Here is a 24,277-nt window from a genome sequence, read left to right as displayed (position 1 = left end):
TCTTCTAAACGTGGATATGCTTAGACTACTTGGTGATATGATTTGATATTTTGGAAGGAGCTCTATTCTAAGAAATGAAGTCAGTTGACTGAAAACATTTTTTTACGTATATTTGAAGTTCAAGATGCATTATTATTCATGAAGGAATGTAAAAATTGGTCACATTGAGAATGGAATTTTTAGTATTATCGATTGGCACGCCTTTAGAGGCAGCACTTTGACTTGTTAATGGTGCAAAATGCAAAATTTAGGCACTAATAGACACAGGTGCAAGACACATGACAAAGAAAAGAATGTGTATAGAAGAACTAAATGTTGGTTAGATTCAGACGCTTAACATGAGTGACTGCTTTAGTTGTTTTTCTTATCTGTGCCATCCAGCTAATCAAGGCCTTTAAGGATGCTTAATAAAATGTGGTTTATGGAAATGGAGAAAAAGACATATAAGATGGTTCACTAACTGTTCTCTTTCATACACTTATTTTAATCACTAGTAAATTGTAACTTTTAATTTTATTTTTCTTTCTTAGAATCTGTTGGGTGAAGTTATATTTTTGTTTTATAATTTTGCTAGAAGCAATTTATTTTTAAAGAAAGTATGTCTCCTCTGAAGATACATGGTCCTATCAGAATTCGAAGTATGCAAACTGGGATTACAAAATGGAAAGAAGGATCCTTTGAAATTGTGGAAAAGGATAATAAAGTCAGCCTAGTGGTTCACTACAATACTGGAGGAATTCCAAGGATATTTCAGGTATTACCAACTTTTGATTTGGAATAGATCTTCCATCACATCCTTTAGTGAATAGCTGTTCTGTGCCATATTGAGAATCATGGTAGCCCTTCTACTAGATTAATATTTCTTGTTTTTTATTTCCAGGACACTGATACTGTTATGTTCTTATTTTATAAACTAGAGGCCCGGTGCACGAAATTCGTGCATGGGGAGGGTCCCCTCAGCCCAGCCTGCACCCTCTCCAATCAGGGACCCCTCGGGGGACATCCCTCTCACAATCCTCCCGCCACCCCCACTGGCCTGGTCACCTCTTACTGCCCCCGCTGCCGGCCTGGTCACCCCTCACAGCCCTCCCGCCGGCCTGGTTGCCCCATGCAGCCTGCTGTTCAGTCGTTTGGTCGTCCCTCACTAATCCCCCTGCTGGCCTGGTTGCCCCATGCAGCCTGCTGTTCAGTCGTTTGGTCGTCCCTCACTAATCCCCCTGCTGGCCTGGTTGCCCCATGCAGCCTGCTGTTCAGTCGTTTGGTTGTCCCTCACTAACCCCCCCTGCCGGCCTGGTTGTAGGCAGCCATCTTGTGAGGGCATGAGGGTTAATTTGCATATTATATTATATCCTTTATTGTATAGTATTATTCAGCAGCATTATAGATAATCCTATCTAATAAAAGAGAAACATGGTAATTGGCGTACAACCGCTACCCTTCCCATTGGCTAATCAGGGCGATATGCAAATTAACTGCCAGCCAAGATGGCGGCCGACAGCCAGGCAGCATAAACTGAACATGAGGCTTGCTTGCTTCAGTGACGGAGGACTCCAACATTCCCCGCCTGCCTTGCTGGCCTCTGAGCCTGCAGTTTGAACATTGTAACAAATATAAAAGCTAAACAAAACCCCAGAAACTTGCTTTCAGCGAGCTAGGATCTCAGAGCTGGAGTTGATACAGAGTTTCGATTATAGAACCTAAACAAACCAGATACCTACTTTCAGCAGCTGAGGCCTCAGAGCTGGAGCCAAGCCTCAGAGCTAAAGCTGGCCCAGAATAAAAAAGAAAAAAAGAAAAAAGGAGCGGTTGGGAGCTTCAGTCCCAGCCTGAAAACAGCCCTCAGCCCCTCACCCAGACTGGCCAGGTACCCCAGTGAGGACCCCCACCCTGATCCAGGACACCCTTCAGGGCAAACCAGCCAGCCCCCACCCATGCACCAGGCCTCTACCCTATATAGTAAAAGGGTAATATGCCTCCCAGCACCGGGATCAGCGGAGCCGAGAGGCCTCCCTGCACCGGGATCAGCATGACAGGGGGCAGCACCCAAACCCCTGATCGCCCTGTGGCTCTGTGTGTGACAGGGGGCGGGGCCACAACCTCCCTATCCGCCCTGCTCTGTTCGTGACAGGGTATGGAGCCCCAACCTCCCTGATGGGCCCTGTTCTGTGCATGACAGGGTACGGAGCCCCAACCCCCCTGATGGGCCCTGCTCTGTGCGTGACGGGGGGCAGCGCCCCAACCCCCTGATTGGCCCTGCTCTGTGCGTGACGGGGTGGCGCCGCAATCTCCCTATCAACCCTGCCTTGAGTGTGACAGGGAGCGGTGCCCCAACCCCCCAATCGGCCCTACCCTGAGCGTGACTGAGTGTGGCATCGCAACCTCCCAATCCGCCCTGCTCTGTGCATGACAGGGGAAGGCGCCCCAACTCCCCAATCGGCCCTGCTCTGAGCCCGACCAGGGGCTGCACCTAGGTATTGGGCCTGCCCTCTACCACCCGGGAGCAGGCCTGAGCCAGCAGGTCGTTATCTCCCGAGGGGTCCCAGACTTCGAGAGGGCACTGGCCAAGCTGAGGGACCCCCCCTCCCCTCCGAGTGCACAAATTTTTGTGCAATGGGCCTCTAGTATATAATAAAGAGCAGGAAGTAGTCACTATTATTGAAAAGAAAGCTAGTGGAAGATGAAACTATTGAAGCTATTTTAAAAACCACATTAGAATAACTTTATTCTTTTTTTTTTTCTTAATGTATATGATAGAGTCATTATTTAGTGTTAGCTTTTAATGGGATTGATTAGTGTTATCTTAATGTTTACTTTCAAAATAATCCTGCCAGAATGGTGTATGCACTGTTCAAGGATGATAATTCAAGGTCATCCGTCCTTACAGCTATTTTCTTCTAATAGCAAACTTTAAAAAAAAATACTATGTTTTTATTAATTTTAGAGAGAGAGGGAGGGGAAGAAAGAGAGAGAGAAACATTGAGGTGAGAGAGAAACATGGATCATCTATCAGCTGCCTCCTTCCTGCCTCCTACCTGGGGGGATCAAGCCTGCAACCTAGGCATGTACCCTAATTACTGAGAATCAAACTGGTGATCTTTGGTGCATGAGATGACACTCAACCAACTGAGCCACACCAGCCAGGGCTATTTGCACACTTAAAGGGTCTCATTATTTTATCACTGCAAAAAATAATTAACTTTGTTTTCACTTCTATGCTATTTATCTTGTGCAGCGAAGAACTGCTCATTTTGAAATGAGTTGAAATTAAGAAAAAAATGTTTTACTTATATTTTCCTGTACTTTAAAGTTCTATTTGTTAATTAAATTATACAAAATATATTTATTCTAAATGTAAAGTACCCTATAGAAGAACAATTTATAAAACTTTATGCTTGAGAACCTGAGCTGAGGTAAAATTGCCACTTATCTTTGCTTTTCAACTATGAAAATAAATTGCTTATGATTTTGTGTATCAAAGATATACATAGTTTTTGTGGGGATCTACTGGTGAGCATTGGAAGACCTAGATAAATTTAAGAAGAACTTTTAGCTGGAAAGATATTCTTAAATAGATTAGAAGAAAGACATGGTGACATGGGTAATAGAAACAATAGTAATTTCTGCCATATATGTATACCAAAGTGCCCATTTCAATGAAAGATTGTTTTCCAAATAGAGATTTGATTTTTCAGTCCTCAGCCCAAATTAGCACTAAATATTTAAAGCTAACATAGATCTTCAGGAGCATATGATTCTATATGTGTTTCCACCCTCATCTCAGTTTTACATCAGGTTGCATTCAGCATTCATTAACCACCTAGAAATTGCTGTGGTAGGTACTGTAGTAAGGGCTTAGAATATAGAGCTGAATAATACACTATTCCTCTCGAACTTAGAATCAAATGCATTCGCAGCTTTAAAAATATTTCAAAGATATGTGGTATTAAAAAAAAAAAGATATGTGGTGTGTATATATATACAATGGAATATTACTCAGCCATTAAAAAGAATGAAATCTTCCTATTTGCAACTATATGGATGGGACCTAAAGGGTATTGTGCTAAGTAAAATAAGTTAAACAGAGAAAGACAATTTTTATTGTTTTATTGATTTTAAAGAGAGAGAGGAGGGGGAGAGAGAGAGAGAAACATCTGTGTGCTGTTCCATTTATTTATGCATTTATTGGTTGGTTCTTGTATGTGCCTTGTTTGTGGATCAAACCCGCAACCTTGATGTATCTGGACGATACTAACTAACTGAGCTACCCGGCCAAGGCTTAACTTTCATTTTTTAAAAGAGGTATATTGATTGATGTTATCTACTTTTCTATTGATATTAAAGTGTTCATTTATACTTCGGAGTTAAAGCATCTAAAACTAGTTACTGTGTTTTGTGAAAAAATTTCTACTCAAGGACATGGAACTTAAGACCTATCACTTAAAATTTAAATATAAATTAAGTCTGACTGGTAAAATTATTTTTTTCATTCTTATCTGAATATTGGTAAAGGTCAATTTTTCCTAATCAAGAAATGAAATTTGATTACTTCCTTTTTTATGCTGTTAAGAGAGTATGTCTTCATGAAAAGCTAGCTTTAGAAACTTTTGTATACGCCTGCTGGGGGAGAATGTTAAAGAACAAGTTTGCCCGATTGGCAGGAATTATTTAGGTAATAAACTACAAAATATATTAATTCTAGGAAAAATTTCAGCCAAGAGAATAGAAAAGTTATCACTTGAAAGCACATGTCCAGAGTCTGGAAGAGTATAAGACAAGTTACTGAACCAGTTCTAGGGAGTGGGAAAAGTAAGCTAAGGTAGTTCTAGGGTGCTCATGTTCTTTGTGATTGAATAAATGTTAAATGAGCCTGCTTAAACAATTAAAAAAGAAAAAAAAGATGTTCTTATACTGGTAATGTTTTGTTTCAATGTGTGAGAGTGGAATTCTTTTGAGGATTATAATTTGAATTAATATGTCCTATTTACATTACAGCTATTTACACCATTTGCCAGGTATTTTATAAGCTTTTGTTGAAAAGAAAAAGAAAGCCTCTAATCCACTATGGCAGCAGTCGTCAGCTGGTGGTCCTGGTCCGTGAGGTCCGAAAGGTTGGCAGCCGCTGGTTTAAGGAGACCTTTGGAGCAGTGGTCACCAACCAGTGCTCTGCGAGGTCCGAAGGTTGGCGACTGCTGCACTATGGGGTTTTCTAAACCGATGATGGTATAAAAACCATCCAAACTCTGAAAATTAACTCCCTCAGTTTTTTTGTTGTGCTGTTTTGTAAAAAATTAATTTATTTTTAAAGTTTTATTAAATTGATTAGGGTCACATTGGTCAACATGAACATACAGGTTTTATGTGTGGGTTTCTATGTTACAAGATCTGTTTATTGCACTGTTTGCCCACCTCCCAAAGTCAAATATCTTCTGTCACTTTATATTAAGATCCCCTTCTAACTCACTAGTTTTTATAACTTTGTAACTGTACCTGAAAATATGCAAGTTCCTGCCATAAAAACAAGACTGCTAGGATTACAATGTAAAATAAAATTTAATACTATGTGTTTGCCTCTTCTAAAAGTGAAATCTTTGATTTGAATGTGTCAAGAAGTGGGAACTATTTTTGGTTGGGGAAAAAAACCTAATGTGGGGAAGAGTAAGAAATGTAACTTAGAAAGTATAAAGTTTAGTATTCATTATACAACTTATATACTTCATTATCATGTTTTTAATGATAAGATCATTTCCCTTTTGTGTTAATCAGCTAAGTCATAACATTAAAAATGTGGTGCTTCGACCCAGTGGAGCAAAACAAAGCCGCCTAATGTTAACGCTACAGGATAACAGCTTCTTATCTATTGACAAAGTACCAAGTAAGGATGCAGAGGAAATGAGATTGTTTCTAGATGCAGTCCATCAAAACAGACTCAATGCAGGTGAGCACTAATTATCCCAAGGTCTGACATTAGTAGTTATAAAAGAATATTACTAGGCTGTAGACCAGTATCCCTGGTAAACATTTATGCAAAAATCCTCAACAAAATATTAGCAGACCAAATTCAACAGCACATTAAAAGGATTACACTATGACCAAGTGAGTTTTATTTCTGTAATGCAAGGATGGTTTAAGATATGAAAAAAATCAATCAATGTAATACACCAAATTAATAGAATAAAGGACAAAAACCAACGTGATCATCTCAATGCAAAAAAAATATTTGATAAAATTCAGCACCCTTTCATGATAAAAAATACTCAATAAACTCAATAAAATACTCAATAGGAGTAAAAGGAAACTACCTCAGCATAATAAAGGCTATATGTGAAAGCCCACAACTAAAATCACAATGATGAAGACTAAAAGATTTTCCTCTAGGATGAGGAGCAAGCCAAGGATGCCCTCTCACCACTTCTTTTTTTTTTTTTTTTTATCCTCACTCAAGGATATTTTTCCATTGGTTTTTAGAGAGAGTGGAAGAGAGAAATATTGATGTGAGAGAAATGCATCGATTGGTTGCCTCCTGCATGCACCCTGACCAGGGCCTAGGCTGCGGAAGAGCCTGCAACTGAAGGTACATGTCCTTGACGGGAATTGAACCCGGGACCCTTCGGGTCCGCAGGCCAACGCTTCTACCCACTGAGTCAAACCAGCTACGGCCCCTCTTTCACCACTTCTATTCAGCATAGTACTGGAAGTCCTAGTCAGAGCATCCTTTATTTTACCCCAGCAGTTAGTATTTTGAGTTTATCCTTTAAAAATCGTACCATTAGTGCAAGGGATCTGAAAGGATGTTCAGCATTGTTTTCAATTTTTAAAAATTAAAACATTCCAAATGATCATCAGTGGGAATTGACTAAGTATAAAATATTTTTTAAAGTATATACAGTACTTTGCGTGTTCTTTATTGTTGATTTCTTTGGAATACAAGCCATTTCACTTGCTGAACTTACAGAGAATATTTTGAAGTATACATTATTAGAAATATATCTGCCACTGGTTCTGACATGTCTTCTTGGCATTCATCCAATGTCAGTGTTCATGCCATAGACACATGGCGACTAACTTTTCTATAGTGTTAATTACCAAATATCGATATAGGAGAATTTCTAGCATTTAAAATTTTGTCCTAGCCCTAGCCAGTTTGGCTTAGTGGATAGAGCGTCGGACTGCAGACTGAAGGGTCCCAGATTCGATTCCGGTCAAGGGCAGATGCCCAGGTTGCAAGCTCGATCCCCAGTAGGGGGCGTGCAGGAGGCAGCCAATCAATGATTCTCTCTCATCATTGATGTTTCTATCTCTCTTTCCCTCTCTCTTCCTCTCTATAATAAATAAAAATACATTTTTAAAAAATATTTAATCCTTATATTATAAGGCTTATAACAACCCTATGAGATACTTTAAAAAATAAAATCTTGTCCTATTATATGTTTCCAAATTTTTGCCTGTTATTTCATTTTTTGCTTGAGACTAGCTCTAAATTTTAATTACAATTTATATCAGATGTGCTTTCTATTCAGAAAGAATTGATTAATAAGCACTTTAATTTATTTCTGCTTCTACTTCTGCAATGTTATATACTAATAATGGAAAATCTCGATATTAAAATGAGTGATTTGGGATTTTTTTTTTCTTTTGCACTAGCCATGAAACCTTCTCAGGGGTCTGGTAGTTTTGGAGCTATTCTGGGCAGTAGAACCTCACAGAAGGAAACCAACAGGCAGCTTTCTTACTCAGACAATCAGGTATGTACTTTTGAATCTAAAAGCTTTTTAAAAAAACGATAGACATTCTATATAAGGCAGGGGTCCTCAAACTACGGCCCGCGGGCCACATGCAAATACAAATATTGTTCCCGTTTTGTTTTTTTACTTCAAAATAAGATATGTGCAGTGTGCATAGGAATTTGTTCATAGTTTTTTTTAAAACTATAGTCCCGCTCTCCAACGGTCTGAGGGACAGTGAACTGGCCCCCTGTTTAAAAAGTTTGAGGACCCCTGCTATAAGGTAATTGCAAGAATTAGAATTTAGACTGTAATACCTAATAATTCTGGCTTTGTCCTAAGGGTCTTTTCAACATACCTGAAATTTACCATTTTGGCTATTTCAGTCTCCAACTATTTTTTATGAACGTCTTTCTAAAACTTATCACTTCCCTTCTTACATACAGTTTTACAGAATACAATTTAATCTTTGCTCAGTGTCTCATGTCTTATGAACTGCAGTAAAGTACAGTATGGTTTTTAAAAGCATAGCTTTGGAGTTGTATGTGAACTTGAGATTTGGTGCTGACACTTACTAGCTGTGAGTCATCAGAGGGATTCTTTAAGTATCCTAAGCCTTAGCACCCATCCGTAAAATTGAGACAGCAATGATATTTTAAGGGTTGCTGTGAGATAATGCATGTGAATACCATATACTAACAACCTGATCAGAGTCTGCTGCTACTATTTTTATGATGCCATTTGTGTCTGTTCTACATTATGAACTTTGCCCCCACACTATATGATACCAGACTCTTTTGTTAAAGTCTTCTGTTTGCTTTTTAAATAGTTTTTCTTTCATAAATATTCAGCCAGCCATGAGATTTGCTATGCACTGTTGCAATTAAACAGCCCTATATCTCTTCATTTTTTTTACAAAGTGAAACTGGGCACAAAGAGAAACTTTGGAACTGATTACTTTTATTTGGCTGTGCATCGAGGTGATTACTTAGTCCATTTACTGGGATAAGCAGTGAACAAAATTTCATTTTTGTTAGTTTGTTGTTGTATAGGATGGGTGGGATTTTTTTTACATTTTAGTTGAGGTATAATTGACATTCAATAAATTGCACATAATTTAAAGTACAGTTTGAAACGTTTTGACTTACATATACATATCTGTAAAATCATCACCACAGTCAACCAAGTGTACATAGCCATAACCCTTAAAAGTTTCCCCATTCTCCCCTTGTTGTCCTTCCTTCCCTCTCCCTCTCTGGTTCCTACACCTAAGCCACAGACGATTTGCTTTCTGTCACTATAGATTAATTTGCATAAGTGTATATGAATGGGATCAGTGTGTAATTTTTTTTCTTTTGGTCTGGCTTTTTAACTCACCATAACTACTTTGAGATCCACCCATTTACTAGTATAGGTAGAAATGTAAGCTGTTGAAATATTTAAATGTGTAAGTGTTATCATGTATAGCAGAAGCAAATATTTATACTCCATAAGTAATTCCTATTTCTAAGATTATAAAATTAATTTGTGGGCTGTGACTAGCATTAAATAAAAAAGGAAAGAATAGAATAGAATAGAATAGAATAGAATAGAATAGAATAGAATAGAATAGAATAGAATAGAATAGAATAGGTATTATACATAGTAAGGATAAGTATTGGTTTCTGAAACTTTTGTTTCATTTCTACTTTACATGTATGTGTAATAGGTTGCAATGTAAAGTGTCTTACTATGGGGCCAAATAAGGTTGAAGATAATGCAAAACAGTTTGCATATAGTATGCTACCATGTATATAACAAAAAGAATAAAATATTGATTTGCCTCTGCATAAAGGAACAATAAAAGAATACTTATAAGGAGTAGGAAAATGAGGAGTGGAAGAATGGGTGAATGGCATTGGGGTGATAATGAAATTTTTCAGCATGTGGTTTTTATAATAGTATTTTGATTTTTGCATGGGTTTTTTTGTTTTTATTTTTTTTATTCTGGACTTTTGAAAAAATTTTTATTGTTGAAAGTATTACGTAGGTCCTTCTTTTCCCCCCATTAATCTCTTCCAGTATCCCTTTGCTCCCCCTGTATTTTGATTATTGAATCTTTTTTTTTTTTTTTTTTTAAATATATTTTATTGATTTTTTACAGAGAGGAAAGGAGAGAGATAGAGAGTTAGAAACATCGATGAGAGAGAAACATCGATCAGCTGCCTCCTGTACATCTCCCACTGGGGATGTGCCCGCAACCCAGGTACATGCCCTTGACCGGAATCGAACCTGGGACCTTTCAGTCCGCAGGCCGACGCTCTATCCACTGAGCCAAACCGGTTTTGGCAATTATTGAATCTTGAGTATGTATCACCCATTTGAAAATAAGTGTAACTTTTTAAATTGTTCATGCAGAGAGCCTCACATTTTTTTCTTCCCTATCCTAAGATTGTAATTCACATAGCTCTTAATATAGTTATAAAATTTCAATCTGGCAGAATGCTAGTAGAAAGCACTGTTTCCCAAGGTGTGGCAAAAGTTGTCAGTACAGGAAACAGTTTATTCTTATATTATTATTTATTAATTATTGTATTATTTTCTATACAAACAGCTGTAAGTGTACTTTTGCCCCACCCTGTATTTTTTTATTACTGTTTTCTCTCCAAATTTTTTTGCTGTGTCTTGGGAGTAGTAGAGTATTTGACTTAGCTTCTGCAATGAGCTCTATGTCACTATCATTTTCTCCATCATTACATATATTTGTTTCATTTTTCCAAACTGGAACCCCTTCAAAAGTCATAATGATGTACATGTGACTTGGCATTTGAGTTGTGGCAACCAAATGTCATTATTGCTCCTTTTTGTCACATCTAAGTCATTTTAAGACAGTCATACTGGGAAAAATAGAAGGCAGCAAAAAAAGAGGAAGACAAAAACTAAGATGGATTGACACCATAAAAGAAGCCACAAGCATGTTTCCTCAGAAGCTGAGCAGGGCAGTTGAGGACAGGACATTGTGGACATCACTTATTCCTAGGGTTGCCAGGAGTTGGATACTACTCATCGGCACATCACACACACATCACTTTAATTTATCATAATTATAATTGGATTTTTCTCTAAAGATTTATTTTCATCCTGGTTACTAGAACCATGTCTTTATATGTGAACCCTCCCCCACCTTTTTTTAAAATAAATAATTCACAGTATTTTTCTTCTGCCTCTAGGTATGTTTTGGAATTTTTAAGTTTATAAGAATATTACAGGGGCTAGATGTCAAGGGAACAGGAGAGCAGGCAGTTCAGAAAAATTAATTCTGTCAAACTACTTGTAGTTAGGGGGCAGTACAATCCCCTAACTAATGAAGATGAGTCCATGATTTGGCTCATGTACATAAAACCAGTGGGGAATGAAGTATGGTAGCAGTCATCTCAGGTAGAAACTGTAGTTTAACTTTAACCATGCTGTTTGACTTCTGTACTTATTTGCTTTGTTTAACAATAGAAAAGTTATTTTGATTTTCTGAATTATATAAATCACCCCATTCGATTAATACCCTATTGATTGTAATGTGAAATCCCATTTGTAGTGGTCATACTGGTCTTAGAAAGCACATTTTCCTTTACCTGGGAAGGACAGTACAGTTATCCCAAGGTCAGAGGGCTCCAGTTAACGTGTCCCTGTTGACTCAGTGTTCCGGAGACCCAAAACTGTAATTTAGATCACATGCTTAAGTCTGACCAGGTTCCTCATTCCAGACCCGAGGGCTCTAGATAATGTGTTCCTGACAACTCAGTGGTCTCAAGACCCGAGGGCTCTAGATAATGTATGTGTTCCTGGCAACTCTGTGATCCAGAGACCCAAAACTATAATTAACAGGCTGCTTCTGCTTCTGTAAACTGCTTTTTTGCAAACCAGGTTCCTCATTCCAAACCTTGAGATGTAATCAATACCTTTGTGATCTTTGCCTATATAAGTCTGGTTTTGCCACCATCTTATCACTATGAGATTTAGGGAATGGCCCCTCATAGTCCCAGATTGCAATAAATGTGATTCTTTAATTCGAGAGAAGAAAAAAAAAAGAATACTACAGGGGGAAAAAATGTTGCTCAATTTATGACACTGATCATAATTAGAATCACCTAGGGTGCTTAAAAAATATACTGATGAATGAGCCTCATTCCCACACCAATTAGGTTAGACTCTCTGGTGATGGGTCTCTAGTTGTATGTATTTTTTCATACTTCTCACTTGAGAATCACTGGTCTAAAAGTTTGCAAATTGACAATTTACTATTTCAAACTTTATTCTTACAGGCCTCTTCAAAAAGAGGAAGTTTGGAAACTAAAGATGATACTCCATTTCGAAAAGTTCTTGGTAATCCAGGTAGAGGATCGATTAAGACTGCAGTAGGAAATGGAATAACTGTCACCCGAACGATTCCGTCTTTGACATCTACATCAACACCTCTTAGATCAGGTTTATTAGAAAATAGGTATGAAAGACATTTTTTCTTTCTTAGTCATTAGCTGTGCCTGTTTAGAAATGTCTTTTAAGCTTTATAGAAAGACCTGTAGTTTGAGAAAAAGAGTGAGATTTTCCATTTAGTCAAATGTGTTAGAAGAAAGTATAGAGTGCATCTTTGGTAGATAATTAGTATTTGTTTTATGTGGTTTATGTCAGTGACACATATCGAGTGTGCAGATATATGGTATGTTATTTTACATGTGGTATAGAGAATTAGATAGCAGTAGTCACAGTATCTGTCCTTGAGTGTGTTGTTTAATACTTTTTAATGGTATGAATTCTGACTTTTTCAAATAAGGTCCTTTTCTCTGTTCTCTATAGAACTGAAAAGAGGAAAAGAATGCTGTCTGGCTCAGAGTTGAATGAAGATTACCCTAAGGAAAATGATTCATCATCGTAAGTTGCTTTAAGAGCTTTTAAGGCCCTAGATCAGTATTTGTTATAGTGGTAATTACAACTGTGAGGGAAGATTATTCAATTTATGGGAATTTCAAAGATAGAAAAGCAGAATTTAAAGTATTTTAGTGATAGATTGACCATTACTATTGTTTTGATCATTTGATTGCACTTCTTCCATTATAGATTTTTTTAAAAAATCTGCAGTACTTAGAGCAGTGATGGCGAACTTTTTGAGCTCGGCATGTCAGCATTTTGAAAAACCCTAACTTAACTCTGGTGCCGTGTCACATATAGAAATTTTTTGATCTTTGCAACCGTAGTAAAACAAAGATTTATATTTTTGATATTTATTTTATATATTTAAATGCCATTTAACAAAGAAAAATCAACCAAAAAAATGAGTTCGCGTGTCACCTCTGACACGTGTGTCATAGGTTCGCCATCACTGACTTAGAGGAAGAGTAGAGTTGAAGAACTCTAATAAATGTTTCTTGCTGTCTGCTCTTTTAGAGTGGACTCCTTCTTTCCCTTTTCCCTTTACCTACAAAAATTTCTTTTTACCTTATTCATGTGAAAAGTTAGCTTAGGGGTAAAAAAAATGTAAACCATACATAGGTTCTAGGCATTGAGTGTCAACCTTTTAGAGTTATTTTCTGGGTTGAACAAAAAGGTATCCACCTATAACAAGACAGTCACCAACTCACATCCTCTTTTTCTTCATGGGAGGGTCTTTTTTGTCTTCTAGGGGGAGAAAACTTATTTGACACAGTTCTTAGTTAATACCTCAGTTAACACCTTAACAAAAATTGATAGTTAACTGGTATTTGAGGTTAAGAGATCACCATAAAAGAACTGGGAAAAAGGTGAAGGAACTTTAACTAGAAGCCCAGTGCATGAAATTTGTGCACTGCTGCAGGGCGGGGGAGGGGTGTCCCTCAGCCCAGCCTGCACCCTCTCCAATCGGGGACCCCTTGGGGGATGTCCGATTCACAATCTGGGACCGCTGGCTCCTAACTGCTCGCCTGCCTGCCTGATCACCCCTAACCACCTCTGCCTGCCTGCCTGATGCCCCTAACCACTCTCCCCTGCTGGCCTGATCACCCCTAAGCACTCTCTCCTGCCAGCCTGATCACCCCCAACCACTCTCCTCTTCCAGCCTTATCTCCCCTAACTGCTCTCCCCTGCTGGCCTGATCACTCCTAACTGCTCTGCCTGCCTGCCTGATTGCCCCTAACCACCTCTGCCTCGGCCCTGCCACCATGGCATTGTCTGGAATGATGTCCAGAAGGACGTCCGATCTACCTGGTCTAATTAGCATATTACCCTTTCATTAGTATAGATTAAGATCTTGGTTCTGCTGCTGTAATAAATGTAAAAATCTGGGTAGGTAATAGTGTGGTATCTGAAACCACAATCACCAAGGTCTCAGACTCCTTTTATCTTGTTTGTTCACTGTCCTTAATAAGCTTCCATTTTGCTTCAGTCTTCGCTCTCATGTCTGCATTCCTATCAGAGGGAAGAAAGAAAGAGGAGCAAAGGGAGGGCATACTGCTTTCCTTTAGGTTGGAAATTGTACACACAACTTTTATGTATGTCACATTGACCAGAACTTAGTCATATGGTTATATCAAGTTATAAGGAAGACCAGTAAATATGCCTAGCCCAAATTTTATAATGGCAGAAGGGTACAATGGTTATTTGGGGACAACTAACAGGCTGTTATAGTTTACCCCTGTATCCACAGAAATAGCCCTGTTTACTAACAGGCTGTTGTAGTTTACCCCTATATCCACAGAAATAGCCCTGTTTACTAACACTCTTTCCCTCAGCCTAATAGAGACAGCCTCCAACTCTCATTTAGTCCTTGTATCCAGCTCCAAGTCCAGGATTGCTTAGTGATGTGCAGTCCTCTCCATAAGGTCCAAGTGTGCTCTTTTGGACCAGGTGCCTTATGATCTGGTTCCTAAAAACTAAAAGGCAAGTTAGTCTGCATTCCCTATGCCCATCTCCATACACATATCATTATACAGGCATATCTCAGAGATATTGTGAGTTTGGTTTCAGATCACTGCAGTGAAGGAAATATTGCAATAAAATTACACAAGTTTTTTGGTTTCCCACTGCAGCCTGGTAAGTATACAATAGCATTATGTCTTTTAAAAAAAACAAACAGAATAGAGCAGGAGAGCAACTAAGATGGCGGCATAGGTAAACACCGGGAAATTATTGCCTCACACAACAATTGAAAATTACCCCAAAGGACTGAGCAAACATCATCCAGAACAACAGGAAGGCTGGCTGAGTGTAAATTCCACAACTAGAAGGAAAGAAAAGCACGCTGAGAGCCAGAGGCGCTGCGGAGGTGAAGTGCAGAGGTACGGCGGCGCGCGCACGCGCGCGCGCGCGAGGAAAGGGGGTGGCGCCTGAGGACGCGGCTGTCTTTTTGAATCACAAACTCCCGACGGCTCTGAACTCCGGTTCCGGGAAGTCTCTGGGGACCCAGGTCTCACACGGGGAGAAGCTGGTCTGTCCGGCAGCGAGCGAACTTGAGGGCGGCTTTCCCTCAGAGGTGCTTGCAGCCGTTACCGGAACACTGAGACGCGCGACTCCGGGCGGAGAATCGGCCATGGCCGCTTTCTCCGCCCTCTGACTCCCTGAGACCCCGCCCCACCCAGGCTGCCGCAGAGGCTTTTGCATGTGAATGTACCTAACTGCAGCCGAACCAGGCAGACCTGGAACTTCCAAGAGAAGGCCCAAGGCCCCGCAGCGGCTTGCATTGCTTCACAGCTGAGCCTCTTCGTGGCTCCTGCTGTGTGGCCTCAGGCAGAGGCTGAATTAGCACCTCCTTAGATCCAGGAGCCACTGTACCCAGTGGTCAGAGGGGGTCCATCCAGACTGCAACTCCTCAGATCCATAAGGGACGCACTCAGGGAGCAGACTCAGTGAGCACCAAAGCCCCACTGAAGCAAGTCTTGCCCCAGAAGGGTGTCTTCAGCACAGAAGTTCTCCCACTTTAGACACAGCTGATTCTCACAGCCAATTGGCCTGGAGGTCAATTCCTCCCAGTGATTCTACAACAACCAAGGCACCAAGAGTGCACCAAGAGTGTCCACCCCAGGTAACTGGGGAGGCTGAGCTACTGGGCCCTACAGGACACCTGGCGCGCAGGGCCACTCTATCAACACAGGGAAGCTGCCAAAATGCGGAGACAAAGAAACAGGTCACAAATGGCAGAAATGGAGGAAAGCAAACGATTGGATATAGAGTTTAAGGCCACGGTTATAAGGTTTTTCAAGAATTTTATGGAAACCGCCGATAAATTTAATGAATCCCTCAATAAGTATAGGGAGACCATGGAGGACATGAAAAAGGACCAACTAGAAATTAAGCATACACTGACTGAAATAAAGAATAATTTACAGAGATCCAGCAGCAGAAAAGAGGATCCCAAGAATCAAGTCAAAGATTTGAAATACAAAGAAACAAAAAATACCCAACCGAAAAAGAAAAAAGAAAAGAGATTCCAAAAATATGAAGATAGTGTAAGGAACCTCTGGGACAACTTCAAGCGTACCAACATCAGAATTATAGGGGTACCAGAAGGAGAGAGAGGGCAAGATATTGAAAACCTTTTTGAAGAAATAATGACAGAAAACTTCCCCTACCTGGTGAAAGAAATGGACTTACAAGTCCAGGAAGCGCAGAGAACCCCAAACAAAAGGAATCCAAGGAGGACCACACCAAGACACATCATAATTAAAATGCCAAGAGCAAAAGATAAAGAGAGAATCTTAAAAGCAGCAAGAGAAAGACAGTCAGTTACCTACAAGGGAGTACCCATACGACTGTCAGCTGATTTCTCAACAGAAACCATGCAGGCCAGAAGAGACTGGCAAGAAATATTCAAAGTGATGAATAGCAAGAACCTGCAACCAAGATTACTTTATCCAGCAAAGCTATCATTCAGAATAGAAGGTCAGATAAAGAGCTTCACGGATAAGAAAAAGCTAAAGGAGTTCATCACCACCAAACCAGCATTATATGAAATGCTGAAAGGTATTCTTTAAGAAGAGGAAGAAGAAAAAGGAACTCTTACCATTTGCCACAGCATGGATGGAACTTGAGAGCGGATAAATACCACAGGATCTCACTCATTTGTGGAATATAATGAACAACATAAGCTGATGAACAAGGACTGATCCAGAGACGGAGAGGCATTGATTGGACTGTCGGGACTTGGAGGGAAGGTAGGGGAGGGTGGGGGTAAGGGGGAAAGATCAACCAAAGGACTTATATGCAAGCATATAGGCCTAACCAATGGACATGGACAACGGAGGGGTGAGGGCATGAGCGGGGGTGGGGGGGGTGGGGGGTAGAGGGTAACGTGGGGACAAGGACACATATGTAATATCTTAATCAATAAAAAATATATTAAAAAAAAAAACAAAACAGCCGAACCAGTTTGGCTCAGTGGATAGAGCGTCGGACTCAAGGGTCCCAGGTTCGATTCTGGTCAAGGGCATATACCTTGGTTGTGAGCACATCCCCACTGGGGGGCGTGCAGGAGGCAGCTGGTCGATGTTTCTCTCTCATCGATGTTTCTAACTCTCTATCCCTCTCCCTTCTCTGTAGAAAATCAATAAAATATATTTTTAAAAAACAAACAAACAAACAAAAAAACAGTGTATACCTTAATTTTAAATACATTATTGCTAAAAAAAATTGCTAACCATTATCTGAACTTTTAGTGGTCATAATCTTTTTGCTGGTAGAGGATCTTGCCTTCAATTTGTAATAAACTGCTGTGTGAAGTGCAATAAAATGAGGTATGCCTGTACATTGCTGGAGTAGGCACAGAAGATTCACAATAAAAATTTACGTTTAGGCCGAAACCAGTTTGGCTCAGTGGATAGAGCGTCGGCCTGAGGACTGAAGGGTCCCAGGTTCGATTCCAGTCAAGGGCATGTGCCTGGGTTGCGGGCACATCCCCAGTGGGAGATGTGCGGGAGGCAGCTGATCGATGTTTCTCTCTCATCGATGTTTCTAACTCTCTATCTCTCTCCCTTCCTCTCTGTAAAAAATCAATAAAATAAAAAATAAAAATTTACGTTTAGAATAGACAGAATAGGAAACTGGAAGAGTCACTGGTCTGTGGCAGCAATAAAATCTTGCTAAGCAGAAATTGTGAAGGCAGGGGAGTAAGTTCTTTTTTTATTTTTTATTGATTTGAGAGAGAGGGAAGGAGAGAGAGAAAACATCAGTGATGGGAGAGAATCATTGATCGGCTGCCTCCTGCATGCCCCCCCATTGGGGATTGAACCTACAACCTGGAATCAAACTGGGGACCCTTCAGTCTGTAGGACACGCTCTATCCACTGAGCAAAACCAGCCAGGGCAGGGGAGTAAATTCTTGATTAGTACATGTAGCAATCTCTGTTCTTTCCTCTGAGAGAAATCCTTGTTCATTGTATTCCATATGACTCCTGGCTTTGTCCTTTGGTGGGTTTCCTTTGTTATCTTTCAAGGCTATAGCTGAAGGTTTTGAAAACTGTTCTTTGTAGCCTGTTTCATGCTGGTGCTGTTTTGGAAGAAGCGTCTATAGAAATCTAGAAGTTCCTTTAAAGGCACAACAAGTAGGCTTTTATAGGGTCCAGAAAGAATTAAATTTTGGAATAATTTTAGATTTACAGAAAAGTTACAGAGATGAAATGGAATGTTCCTATATATCCCTCACCCAGTTTCCCCTAATGCTAATATCCAAGTTTTCACAAACTACTTTTCCATTTACCTCTTATCATTGCCTCAGTTTGAGAGTTAGAAGCAATTGCATTTCTTGGGGTGGAGGTGTTGAATATTAGAAGGGGAATAATTTGGGACTTTCTTTTTTAATCCTTTTCTGAGGATATTTTTTCCATTAATTTTTAGAGAGAGTGAAAGGGAAGGAGAGAGAAAATATTAATGTAAGAGAGACACATAGACTGACTGCCTCCCCGTACAAGCGCCACTCCAGGGGTCGGGATTGAACTTGCAAAGGAGGTACATGCCCTTGACCGAGAATTGAACCAAACCAGTTAGGGCAATTTGGGACATTTTTAAACAACTTTATTGAGGTACATTTTATAGTCCATAAAATTCACCTGTTTTGAATCTGCAATTCAATAATTTTTTGGTAAATTTATTGAGTTGTGCAATCATTACCAAATTCAGTTTTTGAACATTTCTATAACTCCACCAAGATTCATTGTGCACTCTACCACATTTCCATGAATGCTAGAGATACTGCATGAGCCATATTTCTTTCACTTTATCCCATTCCAATTCAGTACAGATACACTGTGGATCACAGAGGTATTATCAGCAATGGGATTTCTCTTCCCATTGCCAAACAAGTGATCCAATTCCAGAATCCTGTCCTTAGAGTGTGCTTCTTAGTTCCAGCTGTTACAGATCAAGTTTCCCAGAAAGCAAACCCTGAAATGGAGATTAAGTGTGCAAGTAATTTATTAAGGAAGTATTCCCAGGGGTTACCAGGAAGGGAATCGGGTGGGCAAGACAGTGAAGTACAGAAAACAAATCCCTTAAGAAAACCAAAATAACAATAATAGAATATTATTAGGGATAGTCCTAAGTACTGCTATGGAAAACATACCTAAATTGATGTGGAAGAGAGGATACAAAAATGGGGTCAGAGGGAATTTGGGTGGAGCATCTAATTTGTTTAATACAGGCTTTATTCATAATGGTCCTCCTAAAGTAAACACTTTTAATTAAAGCATGAGCATTATCTGAATATCAGTTTAGGAATGATAGTGGGGGAAATGGGGCTTAAGAAACTTTACCTTTGTGTTCATGAAATTAAAATAATTTAGGATGGGGGTTAATGGGGGGATGAAGACACAGTTGTAATACCTTAACTCATAAAGAATTTAAAGATAAAAAAATAATTTACTATAAATGTTACTCGTAAGTGATGTTGACACAGTAAATAGTATTTCAAATCTATAGACTATAAGAACATTTTAGGGTTTTTTTTCTTTGCTTTACTTTTTTCTTTGCTTTACTTTTTTTCTTTGCTTTACAAATAAACTTCACAAGTTTATTTGGCAAACATTTGTTTTAAAAATCCATTTTTCATATTCATAAATATATGTATATATTTTGGCCAAACAATATTGCCACCATGTGATATTGCTTACATTGTTGTACATCTTCCTCTTGCTAATAATGTGTTCTATTTCTTGTGAGGTTTTTTTTTTAAATCCTCACCTAAGGATATGTTTATTGATTTTTATTTTTTTAATTTTTTTAGAGAAAATGGGAAAGAGAGAGAAACATCTATGTGAGAGAGAAACATTGGTTGCCTCCTGTATGCTCTCCAATTGGGGATTGAACTTAGAACCTAAATATGTGCCCTGATGGGTAATTGAACCCACAACTTTTTTGGTGTATGGGATGAGGTTCCAACCAATTGAGCCACCTGGCCAGGGCTGGATTTTTTTTTTCCTCCATAAGTAAACTATAAGCAATTTGAGGACAAGGTTAATATTCCCATATGGTCTAAAAATGTCTACAATATATTAGCTATATGACAACATTTTCTGATTTTATTTTAAGAATGTGAATATTCTTATATTAAACATGTCAAAAGTAAAAAAAAAAAAAAAGCATCAGTGAGCAATTATATTAACTGATACCTGTTGAGTACCAGTTATGTGCTTGGGGTTATTCAGTGATAAACAAACTGCCGAAAAACTGTGCCTTACTCTGAAATAGAATCACACTAAGATAAGATTATTAATCAATCCAATTCCTCTTCTGTACACAGGTCTTTGAATATTTGACACATCCTCACTCATTCATTCCTTCAACAAACCGTTATGTTTACTTTTTAAACCTATTTAGTATCAAGCTCGAATAGTTTACTTCTTGATTCTTTTGGTATTTTAGTAGCTAAATCATTTCATCTGCCCTTGCTTTTGACTAAGAAAACCTGTGTAATCTTGCTGTCTCTGGTTTGAGTTTTGTAAAAAATAAAATGCTCCTTCATTTTTGCTTAATCAATAGGGTTATGGATTGGTTGGTTTTTGACTTGGTAATGAAACCTTATTTTCATGATTCTCATTTGCTTAAGTCTCTGACCTTTTGAGGCTTTAACACTTTATAGCATAACTTCCATGCAAATCCATGAATTTAGCACTTGAAATGTAAATTTTTAATGACAGCTATTTAAAATTAAGAATTACACTTTACACACATATATATTGAATTAAATTATTGATTATAGGAACAACAAAGCTATGACAGATCCCTCAAGAAAGTATTTAACCAGCAGTAGAGAGAAGCAGCTGAGTTTGAAACAGTCGGAAGAGAATAGGACTTCAGGTAAGTATTTGGTCTTTATATAAGATAGTCATTTATTATATAACTAGAGGCCCGGTGCACAACATTCATGCACTGCAGGGGTGGAGTCCCTCAGCCTGGCCTGCGCCCTCTCGCAGTCCGGGACCTCTTGGGGGATGTCCAACTGCCGGCTTATCTAAGGGGTCCTTAGTGCTGCTGCGGAGGCAGGAGAGACTCCTGTCACCACCGCTGCACTCACCAGCTGTGAGCCCGGCTTCCCACAGGGGAGCACACTGACCTCCAGGGGGCAGCTCCTGTGTTGAGCGTCTGCCCTCTGGTGGTCAGTGTGTGTCATAGTGACTGGTTGTTCTGCCATTTGGTCAATTTGCATGTTAGCCTTTTATTATATAGGATATACTGTATAGACTAGAAATAAAACCCTAAATTGGGACATACCTCTCTGTTATTCAGGAATACTCCATAATTCAGTACTAGTTATTGGGCACCAATTTGTATCCAGTACTCTGCTAAAATACTTTTAAAGTATAGAAATATAAGGGACCTTTTATTCTATTTATAAAGAGTCTAGACTTTACCTTCTTCCCTATTTAACTGCCTAGAATTAAACTCTCATTATCAAGGTACCTTAAAGTGAATTCAAGGAGTTAAAGTGATTGAAATTAAAGTTCATCAGTGTTGCCATTTACTATAAGTTCTATAAGATCTTGAAGTTATTGCCTAAAGCAATTGCTTAATCTCACCTTGTACCCTGTTTTTACAAAATCTAAAAGTTAAATTGTCTATTAAGTTTCGTTAATATTTCCTACACTTAACCAATCTCTATGATCCTCTGAACTATGTAGATTTGAATATTATGTCAACTTGAAATTAAATTGAAGCAAACTAAAATATGGCATAATTTTGATAAATTGAGAGTTTAAGGGAATTAATTCGATTAAGACTCTAGAAATCATCTCCTTTTAGCCTTTCCGAGTTGTGATTTTAGACTCCTACAGAAAGAAGTATCTTGAATATACTTCTTATCTCTGAAATAATAATACATTATATAATCTCCATTTACTAGTTTTAAGCTTTTATAATCAACCTATAGTTAGAAAATACTTGAAGGTGTAATAAGCCTTAACAATGTTGAAGTTAAGATACACATTACAAAAGTTAAGGTGGAAGAGGAGAGAGAAGGAAGATAAGAAGGTTCGTGGAACAAAATGTAGAAGTTTTAAGTGTGTTAAAGTTACAAAGTTAATCAGTTGAACTAAAATAACACAACTAATAATTGGTCGGAAGGAAGTACATAAGAGTAGGGGTGATGTAAATGAGAAATTTCAAGTTTCTCCTAATAGGGAGTCAGTTGATACTGTTCAAAATGAATAAATTAAAAAGTTTTTGGAGCTTTAGGGCAGGAGAGTATTCTTAGCTATTATAACCTTTTACACAGTATAGATCTTTTAACATTTATCCAACTTTGATGAAAAGAAAGGGGGAAAAGAGTTAAATATAAATAGGCCCAATGCATAATTTTATTATTAATTGGACTTCAATGGTTGATTTAGGAATAAAATTGTTCCTGTGTTTCTTCGTTTTATAGGACTTTTACCTTTGCAGTCATCATCCTTTTATGGTAGCAGATCTGGATCCAAGGACTACTCTTCTGGCAATACTAATCTAGACAGGTATGCATTGGTTATATGCTCTGTAAAGAACTTAAAGAGCTCTCTTCTTCAGAATATTTTTAAAAAATATATTTTTATTCATTTTAGAGAGGAAGGGAGAGAGAGAAACATCAGTGATGAGAGAGAAAAATCATTGATTGGCTGCCTCCTGCACACCCCCTGCTGGGGATCAAACCCACAACCCGGACATGTGCTCTTGACCAAAATCGAACCTGGTACTCTCCAGTCCAGTGGTCGCCAACCTTTCGGACCTCACGGACCACCAGTGGTCTGCGGGCCACCATTTGGCAACTGCTGCTCCAGTCCGTAGGCTGATCCTCTATCCACTGAGTCAAACCAGCTAGGGCTTCTTCAGATATTGAATGAAGGGATAGATTATGCATGAATACCCTTTACCCCCTCTCTTTCACATCAACTTTGTAAGATGTACCTTAATTTCAACATTAAGGTTTATTACATCTTTAAGTATATTCTAAGTGAATACACTAATTTAAAATAACAAAATTGATGAAAATCATAGAATCCTGACATTTTAGTTAAAAAGTACCTACAAATATTTTCATTAAAACTCTTCTTTTTTATATTTTTTAGTAAATGAATAAACTAAATTCTAGGAAAATTTGTACTGAGGCCACAGGTTGTGACTGGCAATATGATCAGATTCTGGATCAGTGAATTCTCCATCATCCCAAATTATGAAAATATTAAGATCTCAACAGATTGCCTTTGTTGCCTGTGTATTTTTTAAGGTACCTATCAAAAGTTAAGGCATTTTCTTTTTTTTTTTTTTTTTTTTTTAATTTATTTTTATTTTTTTTCCACATTATCCTCTTTTTTTTTTTTTTAATTGCTTAAAGTATTACAAAGGGTATTACATATGTGTCCATTTTATCCCCCCGCCCTAGACAGTCCCTAGCCTCCCCTATCCCCCAATGTCTTATGTCCACTGGTTATGCTTATATGCATGCATACAAGTCCTTTAGTTGATCTCTTACCCCCCGACCACCTGCCCCGCAACCCATCCCGGCCTTCCTGCTGCAGTTTGACAATCTGTTTGAGGCAGCTCTGCCTCTGTATCTATTATTGTTCAAAAGTTTATAATGGTCTCTATTATCCATGAATGAGTGAGATCATGTGGTATTTTTCCTTCATTGACTGGCTTATTTCACTTAGCATAATGCTCTCCAGTTCCATCCATGACGTTGCAAATGGTAAGAGTTCCTTCCTTTTTAGAGCAGCATAGTATTCCATCGTGTAGATGTACCACAGTTTTCTGATCCATTCATCTACTGATGGGCACTTAGGCTGTTTCCAGATCTTAGCTATGGTGAATTGTGCTGCTATGAACATAGGGGTGCATATATCCTTTCTGATTGGTGTTTCTGGTTTCTTGGGATATATTCCTAGAAGTGGGATCACAGGGTCAAATGGGAGTTCCATTTTCAGTTTTTTAAGGAAACTCCATACTGTCTTCCATAGTGGCTGCACCAGTCTGCATTCCCACCAGCAGTGCACAAGTGTTCCTTTTTCTCCACATCCTCTCCAGCACTTGTCGTTTGTTGATTTGTTGATGATAGCCAGTCTGACAGGTGTGAGATGGTACCTCATTGTTGTTTT

The 24,277-nt window shown here is 38.7% G+C and overlaps 1 protein-coding gene across 8 annotated transcripts in view; it reads left to right on the top strand.

Moving 5' to 3' along the window:
- Positions 1 to 24,277, top strand: part of USP37 (ubiquitin specific peptidase 37) — an 80,288-nt gene that overhangs the window by 9,269 nt on the left and 46,742 nt on the right. For 7 of the 8 annotated variants that reach the window (XM_036320807.1, XM_036320803.1, XM_036320802.1 and 4 more), the window contains exons 3-9: positions 531 to 754; positions 5,764 to 5,935; positions 7,642 to 7,742; positions 12,020 to 12,198; positions 12,552 to 12,626; positions 20,914 to 21,011; positions 22,576 to 22,660. In XM_036320807.1, the coding sequence (XP_036176700.1) occupies positions 599 to 754; positions 5,764 to 5,935; positions 7,642 to 7,742; positions 12,020 to 12,198; positions 12,552 to 12,626; positions 20,914 to 21,011; positions 22,576 to 22,660 (866 nt within the window). In that variant the 5' untranslated portion in view covers positions 531 to 598. The remainder of the gene's footprint in view (positions 1 to 530; positions 755 to 5,763; positions 5,936 to 7,641; positions 7,743 to 12,019; positions 12,199 to 12,551; positions 12,627 to 20,913; positions 21,012 to 22,575; positions 22,661 to 24,277) is intronic. The other variant, XM_036320805.1, reaches the window with a different exon arrangement.

Source organism: Myotis myotis, unplaced genomic scaffold (genome assembly GCF_014108235.1).
Source record: "Myotis myotis isolate mMyoMyo1 unplaced genomic scaffold, mMyoMyo1.p scaffold_m19_p_8, whole genome shotgun sequence".
Taxonomy (NCBI): domain Eukaryota; kingdom Metazoa; phylum Chordata; class Mammalia; order Chiroptera; family Vespertilionidae; genus Myotis; species Myotis myotis.
Note: the sequence above shows the minus strand (reverse complement) of the source record. Positions and strands in the feature narration are given on the sequence as shown.